General features: G+C 46.1%; 1 protein-coding gene across 2 annotated transcripts in view; it reads right to left on the bottom strand.

The window, feature by feature from the left end:
* LOC128346561 (venom factor-like) overlaps positions 1–14,765 on the bottom strand; it is a 98,201-nt gene that overhangs the window by 45,586 nt on the left and 37,850 nt on the right. For both annotated transcript variants that reach the window (XM_053299993.1, XM_053299992.1), the window contains 8 exons: positions 14,578–14,689; positions 13,413–13,498; positions 12,902–13,041; positions 9,197–9,409; positions 7,245–7,308; positions 5,814–5,900; positions 5,097–5,300; positions 4,224–4,299 (listed from right to left, as the gene is read on the bottom strand). In XM_053299993.1, the coding sequence (XP_053155968.1) occupies positions 4,224–4,299; positions 5,097–5,300; positions 5,814–5,900; positions 7,245–7,308; positions 9,197–9,409; positions 12,902–13,041; positions 13,413–13,498; positions 14,578–14,689 (982 nt within the window). The remainder of the gene's footprint in view (positions 1–4,223; positions 4,300–5,096; positions 5,301–5,813; positions 5,901–7,244; positions 7,309–9,196; positions 9,410–12,901; positions 13,042–13,412; positions 13,499–14,577; positions 14,690–14,765) is intronic.

Here is a 14,765-nt window from a genome sequence, read left to right as displayed (position 1 = left end):
AGCCCACTCCCCCAGTTGGATGTCAGGCCAGCTTAACCAGTCTGCAAACAGGTTCAGCTCTCCCTTGACATGGTGTGCCATCAGGGAAGGAAGGTTGCTCTCTGTTCAGGACAGTAGAAGGACAGCCTCCTGATGAAGTGACCTGGACCTGGTGCCCCACTGCTGGTTTACATACACCTTTGCCATCGTATTGTCAGTCTTTACGAATACGTCAGTGCCTTGGATGATCTCCTGGAATGCTAGTAGCGCTAGGCGAATTGCGCGGAGTTCCCTCCAATTTATGTTGTGAGAACGCTCCTCCTTGTTCCATAGCTGCTGTGCCGACTGGTTGAGGCAGTGGGCTCCCCAGCCCCTGTCACTTCTGTCTGTTGTTATGATGAACATCTGTGGGTCCAAGAAGGTCTTTCCCCAATTCAGGTTGTTGGAGTTGATCCACCAGCGGAGAGAGCGATGCAGGTCTGGTGGTAACTTCAGAAGCAGTCTAACACTTCCTTACGATTGCCTTCTGGTGGGGTAGGAGAAACCACTGGAGGTCATGCAGATGAAGTCAAGCCCACGGAACCGAGTCCGGTGCGGCCACCATCAAGCTCAGCAGTCTTGACAAGGAAGCCAGAAGAACTCTTGGACTCGCTAGAACCAGGTGAACCTCTGTCTGGAAAGTCTGTAACCTGTCCGGTGGAAGCAAGAGGCGGTCCACTAAGGTAACTATGATTACCCCCAAATGGCGCAGCCTGTGGCATGGCGTCAATTGACTCTTTTCTCCATTTATGATGAAACCATGGTTCTCGAGTGTTGCGATAGTTATGATGAAACCATGGTTCTCGCGATAGTTAAGGGCCATGTCCCGTTCTGCCTCTGGGAGAGATCTTGCTAGCAGCAACAAATTGACTATATATGCAAACAAATGAATCCCTTTCAGACGGAGTTGCGCCTCCAGTGGCGCCAACAACTTTGTGGAGACATGAGGGGCTGCTGTATTGAAATTGCCTTCCAGCATATTAAAACTGAAGGTACTGCCTGCTTTCCGGGTGTATAGGAAGATGCAGGTAGGCCTCCCTTAAATCTATGGACGCCAGCACATCCAGATGAAAGCGTGCTTCTGAAATTGCTCTTAGAGTTTCCATCTGGAAATGAGTTCTGTGGACCCATCTCTTCAAAAAAATTTAGGTCTAAAACAGCTCTCCTTGAGCCGTTCCTTTTTGGGACGGTAAATAGGATAGAAGTGTTTTGTTTTGTTGTTGTTTTGGTTTGTTTGTTTTGTTTTAACTCCCTCTCCCTCCTGTGCCAGAGGCACTGGCTCCACTGCCCCGATGTCCAGGAAGTGTTGGATCGCTTGGACCATCAGCAAATGCTTTGAGAATGCTTTTGACCTTGGAGTGGGGATAAAGCAGCAAGGGGAGATGAGTGAAACTCTATCCTGTAGCTGTGATGGATCAGCTGCAGAACCCAGTTGTCTGAGGTTGAATCTTCCCAGGCTGGGGCGAGGGGAGACAAATGCCCTCCAAGCCTGAAATGCTTCAAGTCATTTTTGTGGCTTTTGCTGCTTTGACTGAGCAGCTTGCTGTTTGTCGGTACCAAACCCTCTAAAGGGTGCTCTCTGACGATTCCAAGATCCCCTCTGGAATTTTGCATCTCTGTCCCGGCCCCTGAAGGGCCGGAAGCTATGAAAGGGAAGGGCCTTTTGAAAGGCTGTTTATCAGTCTTTTTATTGGTTGAAGGCATCATGTCTTTCACTTATCAGACGACTCTACAAGAATGTCTTGTAGGGCAGACTCACCAAAAGGCTTCTTGCCGTCATAAGAGACGGTGGCAAGGTTAAGCCTAGAGGTAGAACCAACTGTCCAACTTTGAGCCACAAGTGGTGTCTGCCAGCAAATGATGAAGCCGCCACTTGCGCTGAGAATCTAATCGTATCAAGATTGGCATCGGCCATAAGGGCCTGTGCTTTCTGGATCTTTAATAGTTGCTGTCACATCTTAACTGGGTCCCCTGGAGGATCACTCAGAAGATTGACCACCCATAATAAGGAGGCACGGGCTGCCCTGGATGCTGCTGCTGTTGCACGGATCACCAGGGACACATTCTCATGACACGATTAAATGACAGCTCGGCCTTCTTGTCAGCTATGTCTTTTAGAGAAACCTCACCCTCTCGAGATACCAGGGAATCCGACACCAATTGCGAAATCTGGGCATCCACATTTGGTGTCCTCAACATGTCTGTAGTGGTTTTCTGAAAAGAATAATGTTTGTTAGCCATGGACGTAGCCTTGCAGTTGGAAGCTGGTGTCAACCATTCCTGTTTGACTACATCCACAAACAACTCTGGCATAGGCATCAGCCTGTCCTTGGGGCGTGCTCTAGGAAAGACCAAGTCCCCTTTGGCACAAGATTCAGAACTCTGCCCAGCCTCTGATTTCAGTCCAATTGTATTAATAATTCTGGACATGAGTGGGCTGAAGTCCTCTGCCACAAAGAGGCGCTGTGACACCAAGGCATCACCAGTGTCCTCCCCTCCAGACTATTCCCCATCATCCTTGTCTAATGGAGTCTCTGGGTCCGGATCAAAACCTCCCCCTGCATTAACTGGGTCTTCAGAGTCAGAAGGCAGATTAGGCCTCTCTGAGTTTGCAATGACTTTTTTTTTTTTTTAGGTGCAAGTAAACCCCTAGGGCCCCCAGAGTCTGATCGGAAGCATCAGAGGAATGGTCCCGTGCCACCTTGCCAGCCAACTTGCCCAGCTCACTATGCTTAAGCTTGCTTTTGGCCTTCTTGGGAGAAGGACTGACAAACTCGCTAGGTGAGGAGCTCACACTGGGTGATCTATGCCTTCTCCCCTTTGTGGATCTCTTACTCCTCTTAGGGGGCCTAACCTGGTAGATGGTGCCAATGATTGCATTGCGAAACCATGCCTACCACTCAGGTGGCGGCACAGACTTAGTTAAAACAGAAGAGTTAGAACTGGATTCTTTAGGCCCCGTCTCTGCAGCAGACTCCCCCTGCTGGCCAAACACCATAATCACACTCTTAGGCTTTTCCCGCCCTTTGAGAGACTGTCTCCCTTTTACATTCCCGGCTCCTTTAGCTAAAATGGAGGGATTCTTCGCAACCGTCGCCATCTTCGGAACAGAAGATGCCTGTGATGACCTCACTGCCCTGCCAGTCAGGTTGCTAGCCAGCTCGCCAAGCCGCCTAATCTCTTCTGAGGTTGGTGGGACGTTGGCAATAGGGAGCCTCCGAAAGCGCTCTTCACGGCCACTTCAAGCTGCCTGCAGCAGCATGGCACACCAGGCCGCGGTAGTGCGAGTCTTGCAGCCCAAGGGCAGGAGACTCGACGCGGCCCCTTCGACTATTGGGACGGGCGGCCCGAGAGCGGCCGTCACCAACACGGGAAAATCAAGCCCTTCCAGGGGGGACTCTGTGGCCCATAGATGAGAGATGGCCGATTAAGGACCATCAACCCACTGCTGGTGAATTTTTCGGGTGGTTTTCGGGAGGTCGGAAAAGCGGCCTTGCTATGCAGAGCTTGCAGCAGCCTGTGCCAATGGGGCCTACAAACAGCCATGAAGCCTCCCAGGCTGAAAACACTCAATCTCTTCCCCTTGTTGGAGAAATTGCTCTGTACCTCTCTGCCAGGCTCCAAGCAACGGAGAGGAAAGAGGAGATGGGGGGAGAGAAGTGGGCGGGGGAGAGAAACAGATAAAAGAAGGGTGGTTTTCTTTCTTTTCAGGTAATAGCAAGCAATAAGGATCAGAGACAGAAAAATGGATTTGGAGAGAGGAATACTGTAGTTAGGAAGTCAATTAGAGAATTAATATCAGCAGAAAATAGAGAGAGCTAGAAAAACGCTGCCGTGGAGCTTGCTGAGGACAGAAAGAACTGGGGCGGGGTTATCCCCCTCAGGCTCTAGTGGCTGTGGCTTAGTTTTTTAACTATTTGCTTTCTGTCCTGCCTGGAGCTCTTGAGAGAGGATAACCCATGAGATGTCCCTGGCCTCAGCAACTGAGAAGGGACCTATTTGGAGGGTGTAATGTAGATAAGTGCACCCAAGGAGTGAAGAGACCTAGAAGAAGAGTGGGGGATAGGAGTGAGGGGGCGGGTTATCTAGGTAGATGGGAACAAGGAAGAGTAACATCTGAAAGTCAACAGAATGCAAAAAGAAAGATGTGGGAATGAAAGCCCACGGATGGTCAAAGGCCATTGCATCGGGTACACTGCACTCACCAAGTGCTAGCTTTGCGGTCTTTAAATGCAGCATAAGAGTGATCATCTTTCTTGTAAACCATCTGCTGTGCATAACCTGATAAAGGAGGAGGACAAGGAGAGCTGTGAAACATTGGTTCAGCTTTTTCAATTAATCATGATTCCAGAGTGGCAGAACCAAGGGAGGGCACTCATCCTACAGAAAGAATATTTGCTCTCTCACTCTCTGCAGCATGGTCTCACCTGTGCTGTGTTTCCTTTGCACATTCACCTTGTTTTGCATTATTTTTACTCCCCCCCTTCCCCATCCATCTCTCAAAATGGGAATTCCACTCTGAGCTGAGACTACAACAAGTGCACATTAAAGAGAAGGGAAGGCAGTTCTGAAATAAGGGATGTGTTTGGCACCAAACTGGTTCAGCAGCGAACTGGTTCAGACCTTGGTTTGTGCACATTCCATTCTGACACTGTCTGCCTTGCCCTGGGCTGGAGGGGAATATCAGGGTAGAGCTCCCTGCTCCCTGCTAAGCAACTGTTTGCACCTCCACAGGATGCCATCAGGAGAGGTTCATTTTCATATACTTTGAAAAATAGTTAATTTCCATGTTGATGCTCCAGTTCTGCAGATCAGCAAAATGAAGATGAAAATTATCTTCCTTGTCCTATTTTGACAGTTGCAATAGGCATCATTAGAAGTGGTCATCACTCAGTGGTCATCACTACTTTGAGTAAGGCAAGTAGTACCTTACTACTAACCAGCTGAAACCACTCAAAGGTTTTTTAGTATCCTGACCTTAGGGTGATCACCTTATGGGTAAGCAGATCCACTGGCAGTCCTTTGAATCAGCTGGCAGGGAACGAGGACAAGTCTAACGACACACCTGCTTGGCTTACCTTTCAAGATCTGGTTGATGGCGTCACTCCTGCGGTTCACCCCAAACTTCTCCCACTGCCCAGTGTTGTCAAGGTAGTGGGTGGCAATCACTGAAGGTGTCATGGTGATCATGTTCTGCTCCCCACAGCCAGAAGGAGTTACGATGAGATGTTTCAGGTTGGTCCCATCGATGGAGTCCTCAATAAGCTGAGCCACAGGGTTTCCTGGCCACAAAAAGAGGGCAGAAATGTGAACCCAAGTTTGTAGAAAGGCAGTGAGAGTTGTGGACTGAGATGCAAGAACATATCCATCTCAACAGCATCTCCTATCCTGCTGTTCTTGCAGGATGCCAAACTTCAGTAGATCTTTGCAGGATTCCCTACCTCCCGAGTCCCCAACTAAATTTGGCTTTTTGTCCACTTTGGGTCATCTGGAGCTATGACAATTATGACAAAGCCTAACTTAAGGTACTGGCTATTTCCTTTAAAGTCTTAGTGGTCTGTGGCCTTTATACCAGAAGGAATGTTTTTGCTCAGCCCAAGTTCATTGAGCTTCACTGGGTAGGCCCTCCTGAATGTTCCATCCACCTGAGAGGTATACTGAGAGCTTATCCCTAGCAGTATACTATATTGTCCATGGTGAGTTGTTGAGCAGGGATTGGCCTGGATGGAATGTTGGCCCTTTTCAGTTCCACAGTCCTAAATTTCTATACTTTATAAGAAAGTAATGATCCTTGCCTTGGATGCTAATTTTGGTGTCAGGTTCTGTATCAGGAACAATATCCTCTAAATTAACGGCTTTGACCAGCACCTCCTGGATACCATCTGAAAAAGATGGGGGAAAGGGAAAATATCACAAGGAGACAGGAAAGAACACCATTGCCCAGACTTGTATGAAAGACACAAAATGGTACATTGTTCAGTATTCCTGTTGAGCTGGAGAAACAGTGAGCTGATAGATGAACTACCAAGAAAGACTAGGAAGGTGTATGGGCTGCCTATTTGCCCAGGCTGGGGAACTGGGCAAATGAGCAGCCCATGCACTTGAGGTTGACATGATGGCAGGGGAGTGACTTGAGGCAGAGCAAGGCAACCAGGGCAAGGAGAGATGAATGGGAATGAGCCACACCTGTGGTTTGTTTACTGCCTGCCTCCGCTCTGACCGTATGTGCTGCTTCTAGGATAGGGAGATATTATTACAGCAGGAGGACAGAAGGTACAACCATCCCATACACCTCCCAGCTGTACAGAATGTACAGCCGACTCCTGTATTTGTGTCTCTTTGATGCCAGATACCCTAACTTTTAACTCAGTATCATTGCTGGCTGTTTTATTAGAGGTTTTTTGAGTTTTATCTGGTTTCTTTCTTTTCTGTTGTTGCAATATTTTGGTTTAAATGTGACATATTTTATGTTTTTTATATTTCTTGTAAGCCATCTCAGCCATCTCATATTTCTTATAATTCAAACAGAGATTGGTTACACATTTATTAAATAAATACATTAAACGAACATCAGCCTGTACAACTTATCTAGGTGGTAGCTAGGGTAAAATGAAACGTGTATTGTTGGCAGGTATAGCAAAGTTTGACAAAAGTACATGTTTATGATTTTCTGACTTGACAAAGGGAATTTGTTCAAAACAACAAAATTTTCAAAAAGTCTCCAATCAAGTTTGTATGTGGGACAGTACCAAATTGGTTTGTTTTAGAAATGCAGAATTATAATTGGCATTTTTGCTCAGAAATTGGGGTGGGGGGGTGGGGCATGGGTTTTTAACTCTAGCTCTTTTTAATGTCTTGTCCCTGGGCAATGTAAATATCTGAGACCAAAGTCCCACAGAACCTGGGTTTCTGCTTGTTAAAATGTGGTTTTGGGTGGTGCTAAATTAAGTAGCATTACATGCTTTTTGTGTGCACACAACCACCACCCCATTATAAAATAATTCCCATCTGAAATTGATTGTGAGCCCTTTGGGGACAGGGATCCATCTTATTTATTTATTTATTTATTTATTTATTATTCCTCTTGTGTAAACCGCCCTGAGCCATTTTTGGAAGGGTGGTATAGAAATCAATCAATCAATCAATCAATCAATCAATCAAGAAAGGCCTTCATGAGACTCAAGAAAGAGTAAAAAGGGGTCTGCCGAAGAACTACTGTTACTCACTGTTTCCTTCCGTAGCAGGATCCAATGTAATGTTCTTTACCTTTGTTATTGTCATTCCTTCAGGCTGGTAAGGAAGAAAAAAACAGGAATTCTTTCAGATATAACATAGCAGCAAGGGATTTTGAACAGCAACTTGGAAAACAAACCAGCGCATCTGGTTTAGTTTCTGGTGCAAACACAGCCTGTGTCAGTTACTGTACATATTTCTGTGTGAATACAGTATGGGAGGAGAAACTGGTCAGCCGCATGAATTCCCAGTAGCTAACACAGCAGAACCATCCTGGGTAAAATTCAATGGCCACTGGAAGCACCACATCTGCCTTTAGTGGCTCTTTGCCCTCACTGCTTGATTCTTCCAAAGTTGGAATTTCAGTTTACACAAAAGTAAGGCCGAGCAGGTCCTTTCATGAGGCAAGGTGAAGTGCTGGCCCCAAGTGGTGAGGGCAACAGTGGAGTGACAAGATACTCCCTTCCACTTCACCTGTCTCCCTCATCTGCCCTCAGTAGCTCTTTGCCAAGTTGTGACACAGCTACCACTTGGTAAAGAGTCTCCTCCTCATCCTTGCTGCCACTGTCCTGCCCTCATTTGCCACTGGTCTGATAATGAGAAGGGGGAGGACATGGAAGAGAAAATGAGAAAAAGCATTAGAGTTCTAGAAATGCTTATAGAGCATCACTCTAATGCCCTTTCCTCATTTTCTCTTCTACTTCCTCCCCCTTCTCATTATGAGCAAATGCATTTCTATTTCTATGTAAACCGCTTTGAGAACTTTGGTTGAACAATGTTATATAAACAGGAGGAGGAGGACAACGATGACGACATGCATACTCTGCAGTGGCGGCTACTATCATCACTGCAAAGGAGGAGGAGGCAGCAGCAGAGGTGAGTATGTTTTTAGGAGCACTCATGGAATCAAGCAGCCGCAGTTATTGCCACCATTGTTTGAAGAGAGAAAAAGAGATGTGTTTGATAGCCTGCCTTAGCCACAATGAGGTCTTGGGCTGTTACAGTATCCATGTCCTAGCAAACATACAGACCTCATAAGATCAAGGGAAAACTTCCTGTGGCACACAGATGGGACCAATGTGCACCCAACTTCCCAGAAAGTGAGACGTTTCACTTTCAGGGGGGCGGGGTGGGGGAGTGAGACATTTAACCAAGTGCAATACTACCCAGGCTTGGCTTCCTCGGAGGGCAGATCACTGGAGACTAATGGCATCTTCACATTTGGTTTATTTACAAAGAAACACTGAGCATCAGATGAAGGTGACGTCAGCAACAGAGCACATCTGATGTGCTCACATGCCTAGATTTTTAAAAATTTCAACAACACAAAATGGGAGGATTTCTGATTTTTTAAAAAACCCTCCCCTGCAAACTGTGTCCTCCCCTACAAACTCTGAAATGGGGGTTGCTTTAGGTCCTAAGTTTAGCAGAGGCACAAAAACATTCACAAAACCAAACCTCCAGTTGGGACCAGCTCTCCCTCCAGCCCTGATATTGCATTAGCATGAAGACCCAATCCCATCTCAAAAGCTAGTCTGGTGTTTTGTCCTGCACTGCACAGATGTTTGGTGCAGAAAGGGGAAAGGGCAGGCACCAATAGCAGCCTCTGCTGTGCAGTCTTGAGGCTCATCAGCATCTCTCTTCTTCCTCAGGACTAGCCCAATCTGGAATTTCTGAAAATGGAAGTCTTTGGTTTTTTAAAAGGCAAGTAGGACAAAACCTGGCCAAAGTTAGCTGGAACAATGCTGCATTAGTTGCAAGGGGATATAGAATGTTTGTGCTGTCACAGCTGAAGTAGTGCCTCAGGATGAGACTGTACTTCTACAGTGATCACTGGGAGGAAGGAAGTAGCAGGATGCTCTTAATAACAATACTACAGTAGAGATCTGGTGGTTCTAGCCTCTCTTCCTCCAGGAGTCACTGGAGGACCCAACTTACTACGTACCACAACCTTCAGTTTCTTCTTCACACCATCAGACACATATTGGCCCCAGACAGCTGCCTTGACCTCAATGTCATGCAATCCCAGCTCCAATGGGACAATCACAAATGGCACTGCCCAGGAGGACACCTTTTTAATGGTGATCTCCTGCCGGTATCGTTTTTTAGCAGTGGAGGCGCTGCAGAAAGCTGGGTTGTGTATCAGCTCCACTCGCACCTGAGGAGAAAGAAGAGAAAGTGATCAATTCCAGATGGCGATCTTGGCAATGCACATTCTGGGCAATGAAGAAAGGAGTGCCCTCACCTGGAGCACCTCTGAAACGCCTTTGCTTTATGTTAACAGCATTAGTGTCACCCTGCAGATGTAGTATTTTGGGTTTTCCCCAATTCCCCAATTCCCCCTCCCCCCTCACACCCCGCAATGGCTTTTATCACTTGTAGTGTGAAACCAGCTTTGTAACTGATGGTACATATATATTTACCAGCAAGTCAAATACTGGATCAATGAATGAGTCAGCACCCAGCCTTGCCCCCTTTTTTCTGCTGCCCAACCCAATTATTTGATGGATGGGTGGGTGGATATAGGAGGCATATATGTGATTATGCAAATATGTTCATTCTTTATTTCACAAGTATCTACTTCTTAAAATTGCAGTGAATGGCAGGAGATATGTTGATGATGTCCCAGGAACTATGATGTCCTCTCTTCCCAAAGATTCTCCTTTACCTCACTCTCATGCGTCTTTTCCAGCTTTTGACATCTCCCTAATCAAATGAGCACCAGGGCCTTCATCCAGTTCTGCAGAAGCCCCCTTGAAATGAATGAGAGCTATGCAATAACACTACTATGCTCTCATGCTGTTCCCATTCATTCCAATGGGGCTTGCACAGGAAAGCTCTCTGACAGATGGCATCCCAAGGCCCCAGCTCTCAGTTTCTTTCCCACATACTCTTCCATCCTAAATCAGTTGCATTTCCTTACAAGAGCCTGTGTGTTTTGTTCCAGAGGCAGTAAAGTATGTTCTCTACAGCCACATTGGCAATAAAATGTCACCTCTCAGTCTCTCAGTTCTATGTCGGACTGTATTCACAAAGGCTAAGCAGCCATTCAAAAGTCTGCCTCAGAAAGATGTTTTTGTTGGTTTGTGGTTTTACTAGCAAATGTTTTCACATGTCTATATTTATCACAGCCTCTGATCTCTTCCTGTTGCATCAGCATGTTTGTCTCCAGCAATCAGTCTGTCTGTCTGTCTGTCTGTCTGTCTGTCTGTCTCTCTCTCTCTCTCTCTCTCACACACACACACACACACACACGCATTCATGTCAATGCTTTGCCATGTTCAAGGTCTGGGCTGTCAATCAGGAAGTCCCTCTTTCAAATTTTGCCCTTGCCACAAACTCACTGAATGACCACAGTCTCTCCCTCAGCCTCAGTTCCCCTCCAGCTGAAATGTGGGAGAAACTGGTCTACCTTACAGGTTGTTGAAAGGACTGAAAGACATGTATGTGAAATGCTTTGAACACTTAAGAATGCTTAACAGTATTATTACAAGTACCCAACAAAATGGTGCAGTATATGCCTAGTGTGCATGTGTCACCTGAGCCTGTGGCTGAGCATGATGAAAAAACAAACAAACCAGAAGTTAGCAACAAGGACAGGAGTCCCTGCTATAACTTGGGTCTTACTTGATATGTACATTTTATTTTTTTCTATTTTCTGGGTTTTGGGGGCTGGCTGACATCGATGCTCAGTCTCAGCTCCTTTTCATCCTGTTATGACTGTCTTGAGAGAGTATTCTTTAAGCTGAGAAACTACTTGCTCTTTTGGTTCAAGCCCTACTTCCTCTCCTCCTCACTAGCTCCTGGCTGTTTACGTGCCCTCTGAGTCTGCTAACATTCTGCTCCATTGAGTTACACTGGGGCAGTTTGTGAGGGTCTGGGTCCCTTAGGTTTTTTCTTCGACTTTCTTCTTTTCTTTTTGTAAAACAAACATATCTGCAAGCTATCTGAGTCTGCTGCTACTTCCCTCTTGCCCACAGGTACTCCAGTTATGGATAATAGCCAAAACATAAGTATCACAACACTTCCAATGCTTTCAGAAATAAATACAAGATTAGTTAATTACTAATTCATTATTAGTTCAGTACTGCTTACAACATCCCCAATGGTGGTAGGCCACACCATTCCAAGCAGCTTATCCACATCATCAGGAGTCACAATCTGAAATTGATCCAGCCTAACTACATAAGAGGAGTTACTGGACACTTCCGCATTAGACTGCAATAATTGTGGGGCCTGAATATGAGAGATTTTATCCAGAAAGAACTTATTAAAAACATCACAATGGGCAATTGATGCTTCCAAATTTTGATTCAAGGGAGGAGGGGCAAGTAGTCGTCCTCTCACAACCCTAAACAGCTCTGCTGGATGTGAGCTTGTGGATGCAATATGGGCAGAAGAGAATAGCTTCTTTGCCACACGTATTGCCTGCACATATGTGGCATGCCTCCTTCCTTATAACGTCTAGAAACCCACAGCATATCTGGCACACCAGAAACCCAGAGCCTCCCCTCTCATGAGAGACTCCAAGATTGGGTGATGGTAATTGATGCCCACAGGAGCAGCTGACCCAACAATCAGTAATGGAAGGCCACAGCTCCAATGAAGGCAGCTGAGCAAGAGCAGAGCAAAGCTCATCCTCTGGCCGGGCAGGAGAGGTGGAAGGCAGCAATCAATCTTCCACTCCAAACTGAAGGAGACTGGCTGGCAAAGCCCAAGCCTCTTCTTGCCTTCCCCCCTTCAGTCCTTCTGGCCTGGAGGCCGAATCTATCTATCTATCTTCATTATCAAATGAAATGTCTCAAAAGATCTCAGGGTGTCTTACAATATATATCAATAAAAATATCCAACTCAACAAAATGATAAAACCCAAATGATAAAATATATCAATGAAAAATCATCCCCGATCCCAGCAGCAACGGACATCCCAATAAAGCTATAAGATCTCTCAGCTGACTGTTCTGAATGCTTGCTGGAACAAATTCAGTTTTTACAACCCCCTCTAAAGACCATTACAGAATGGGTCTGCTACCTCCTATCCTAAGTTTCCTAACGAGGAAGGTGCCACCATGGGAAAGGCCCTGCTCCTTGAGCCAATAAACCTGACATACAAAATTGCTTGCTCTCTGAACAAGTTCCCACCCGAAGTCTTTAGTGCCTGGGAAGGTTCATACTTCCACATTGCAGGTGGCTTCCACACAGTGCATAGACTGAGGTAAAAATGGCTCGCTTAAGGCCACCTAATGAGTTTGTGGCAGAGATTAACACGGAACTTACTGTGAGGCAAGGAAGCTTCATTGTTATGTCCAAAAGGGAGAAGAAATATGCAAACTAAGCCATTTGCCCAAAATCACAAGGACACATCTGTGACCCCACCCCTCCAACACCCCCACCAAGGCTCCAAGTGCTAAGGCCAGAGTCTGTGCAAGGCACTTTGCTATTCCAAGCTGTTATGCTGCATGATCCAAGAGGTGCACCCAAGAATCCCTTAAAATATATCAGAAGATGCTGTTGCACAACGTCCAGAGTGCAAGCAGTTGTGCACTACTCAGGAGTTCTGCCTCAGCATCCAGAAGAGTCCATAGAATCACAAGGGGTATAAGTGTCCTTTATGCTAAGCACATAGTTATACTGCAGTCCTAATGCTTACCTTGATGTCCACCTCCCTGTAGTTGTAAAGAACAGCCCGAACCTCCACCTGTTCATTCCTTACTACTGAGTAGGGCAGCCGCAGATCAATGAAGAAATCCTTCATTACGGTAATCTCATAAGGATCAGCCACGCAGATCCCTACAAGGGGGGTTATCAGGAAAGGAGCCAAGTTCAGAATCAGAAGCAGTTGTTCATCAAGTATCCTTTACGACTACGATGCATATTTATATACCACTTTTCAACCAAAGTTCCCAAAGCGGTTTACATACAGAAATTAATTAATTAATTAAATGGCTCCCTGTCCCCAAAGGGCTTGCAGACTAAAAAAAGAAACATAAGAAAGACACCAGCAACAGCCACTGGAGGAATTTTTTACATCTCCTTTTAATCTCCCAAGCATCTTTCAAGACAAGCTGTAACCCAGGATCATTTCCCCAGTCCTCACTGCCGCCCACCCACCCCCACCCCCACCCCCACCCCCACCCCACTTGCTGTTCAGAATTCTTCACCTTTTGTGTCTGAAATGCTCACAGCCAGAACCTCCCAAGTTGTGATGGAATCCTTCAGGTAAAGAGACACGGTCTTGGATGAGATCCTAGGTACAAAGAGAAAAGTGTCATGTCATACTTGGGTACAGCTATTTTGAAGGTACAGTGTCAGGCCAGAATTAGACATGACAATAGCCACATAGTTGCTGCTGAAAATGGAAGCCAAATGTATTCTGCCTCCACCTGTAACATGCAGGACAACTGTGTCCTGACACAACAGGTGCTCTGTTTCCCCACCCCCTTGCCTGCAACAGGCACGATATGAGGCAGGAACTGCACAACAACGTGATAGTAGGACATGAGGAAATTGTCCTAGGCATTGCAGAGAAGGACAGAGTAATCTAAAAGTAGGGCTGCTGCTTTTGGCAGGAACAGCACGTATACTGTGATAACAATGTCCTGTTCTGGCCTATATCCACTTGCTTAATAAGAGGCCTGTGTGAATTGACATTCAGGCACCCATGAGGAGGAGCCAGGTTCATTCCACAACAGCAAGCCAGTTGGGTAGAACGCTTGTTTGTTAAGTTGAGGATAGAAGCCCTCCCTTTTCCCAAAGCCTGATGACCAGCCTAGCAAGTAGGAGCTCAGGGCAATATCTCCCTCCTTCCCACCCGCTTCCACCATTTCTTTTCTCTTTGGGGCAGTCAAAGAGAAGTGGTAGAGAGTCCCTGCCTAAAGAACTGAGCAAAAGCATTTGTCCTCCCTACCAATCCATGAGGGGTGAAGTGAAGAGCAGGTCTCGTGGTCCACTCAGGATCCTTCTGCTAGCATAAGGAACTGTGGAGCAACAAAACTCTATCTCTAGAGACAATCTTTCCCACCCTTATATGCATTTGGGGGGTAATAATTTAATTGTCCTTCATCTCTGTTTGAGTCTCTTGCTTTGAAAAACTGAAGGGTGGATCTACTCTACACACACACACACACATCCAGTGCCAGTTTAACTCTCATGGCCTCCACTAAAGAATCCTGAACTATAGTTTGGTACAGGTGCTGAGAATTCTCTATTGGAGATCTCTTGCCTCTGAAAGAGGGGATAAATGTTAAACTGTTAAACCAGTTTAGGCTTGTGGAGCAGCAGACACACTTCTCCAAAGGAAAACGTAGCTTAGAAGAAGTCTGATACCCTTGCTGATTAGGAGCTGCAGTCAGCTGTTCTATTTGCCACAACCAACTTTCTGGAAACTCAGTCCTGGAGATAATCTCTTCATCTGATAAGAAATCTTCATCAAAGTCACCTGGGAAATCAGGAGAGGGAGGCTTAGCTGTGATTATTTTATTATAGTGATACCTCTTCAAGATGTGAGAAAACTG

Source organism: Hemicordylus capensis, chromosome 2 (genome assembly GCF_027244095.1).
Source record: "Hemicordylus capensis ecotype Gifberg chromosome 2, rHemCap1.1.pri, whole genome shotgun sequence".
Classification (NCBI taxonomy): Eukaryota; Metazoa; Chordata; class Lepidosauria; order Squamata; family Cordylidae; genus Hemicordylus; species Hemicordylus capensis.
The sequence above is the reverse complement of the archived record's forward strand: the minus strand, read 5'-3'. Positions and strand labels throughout refer to the sequence as shown.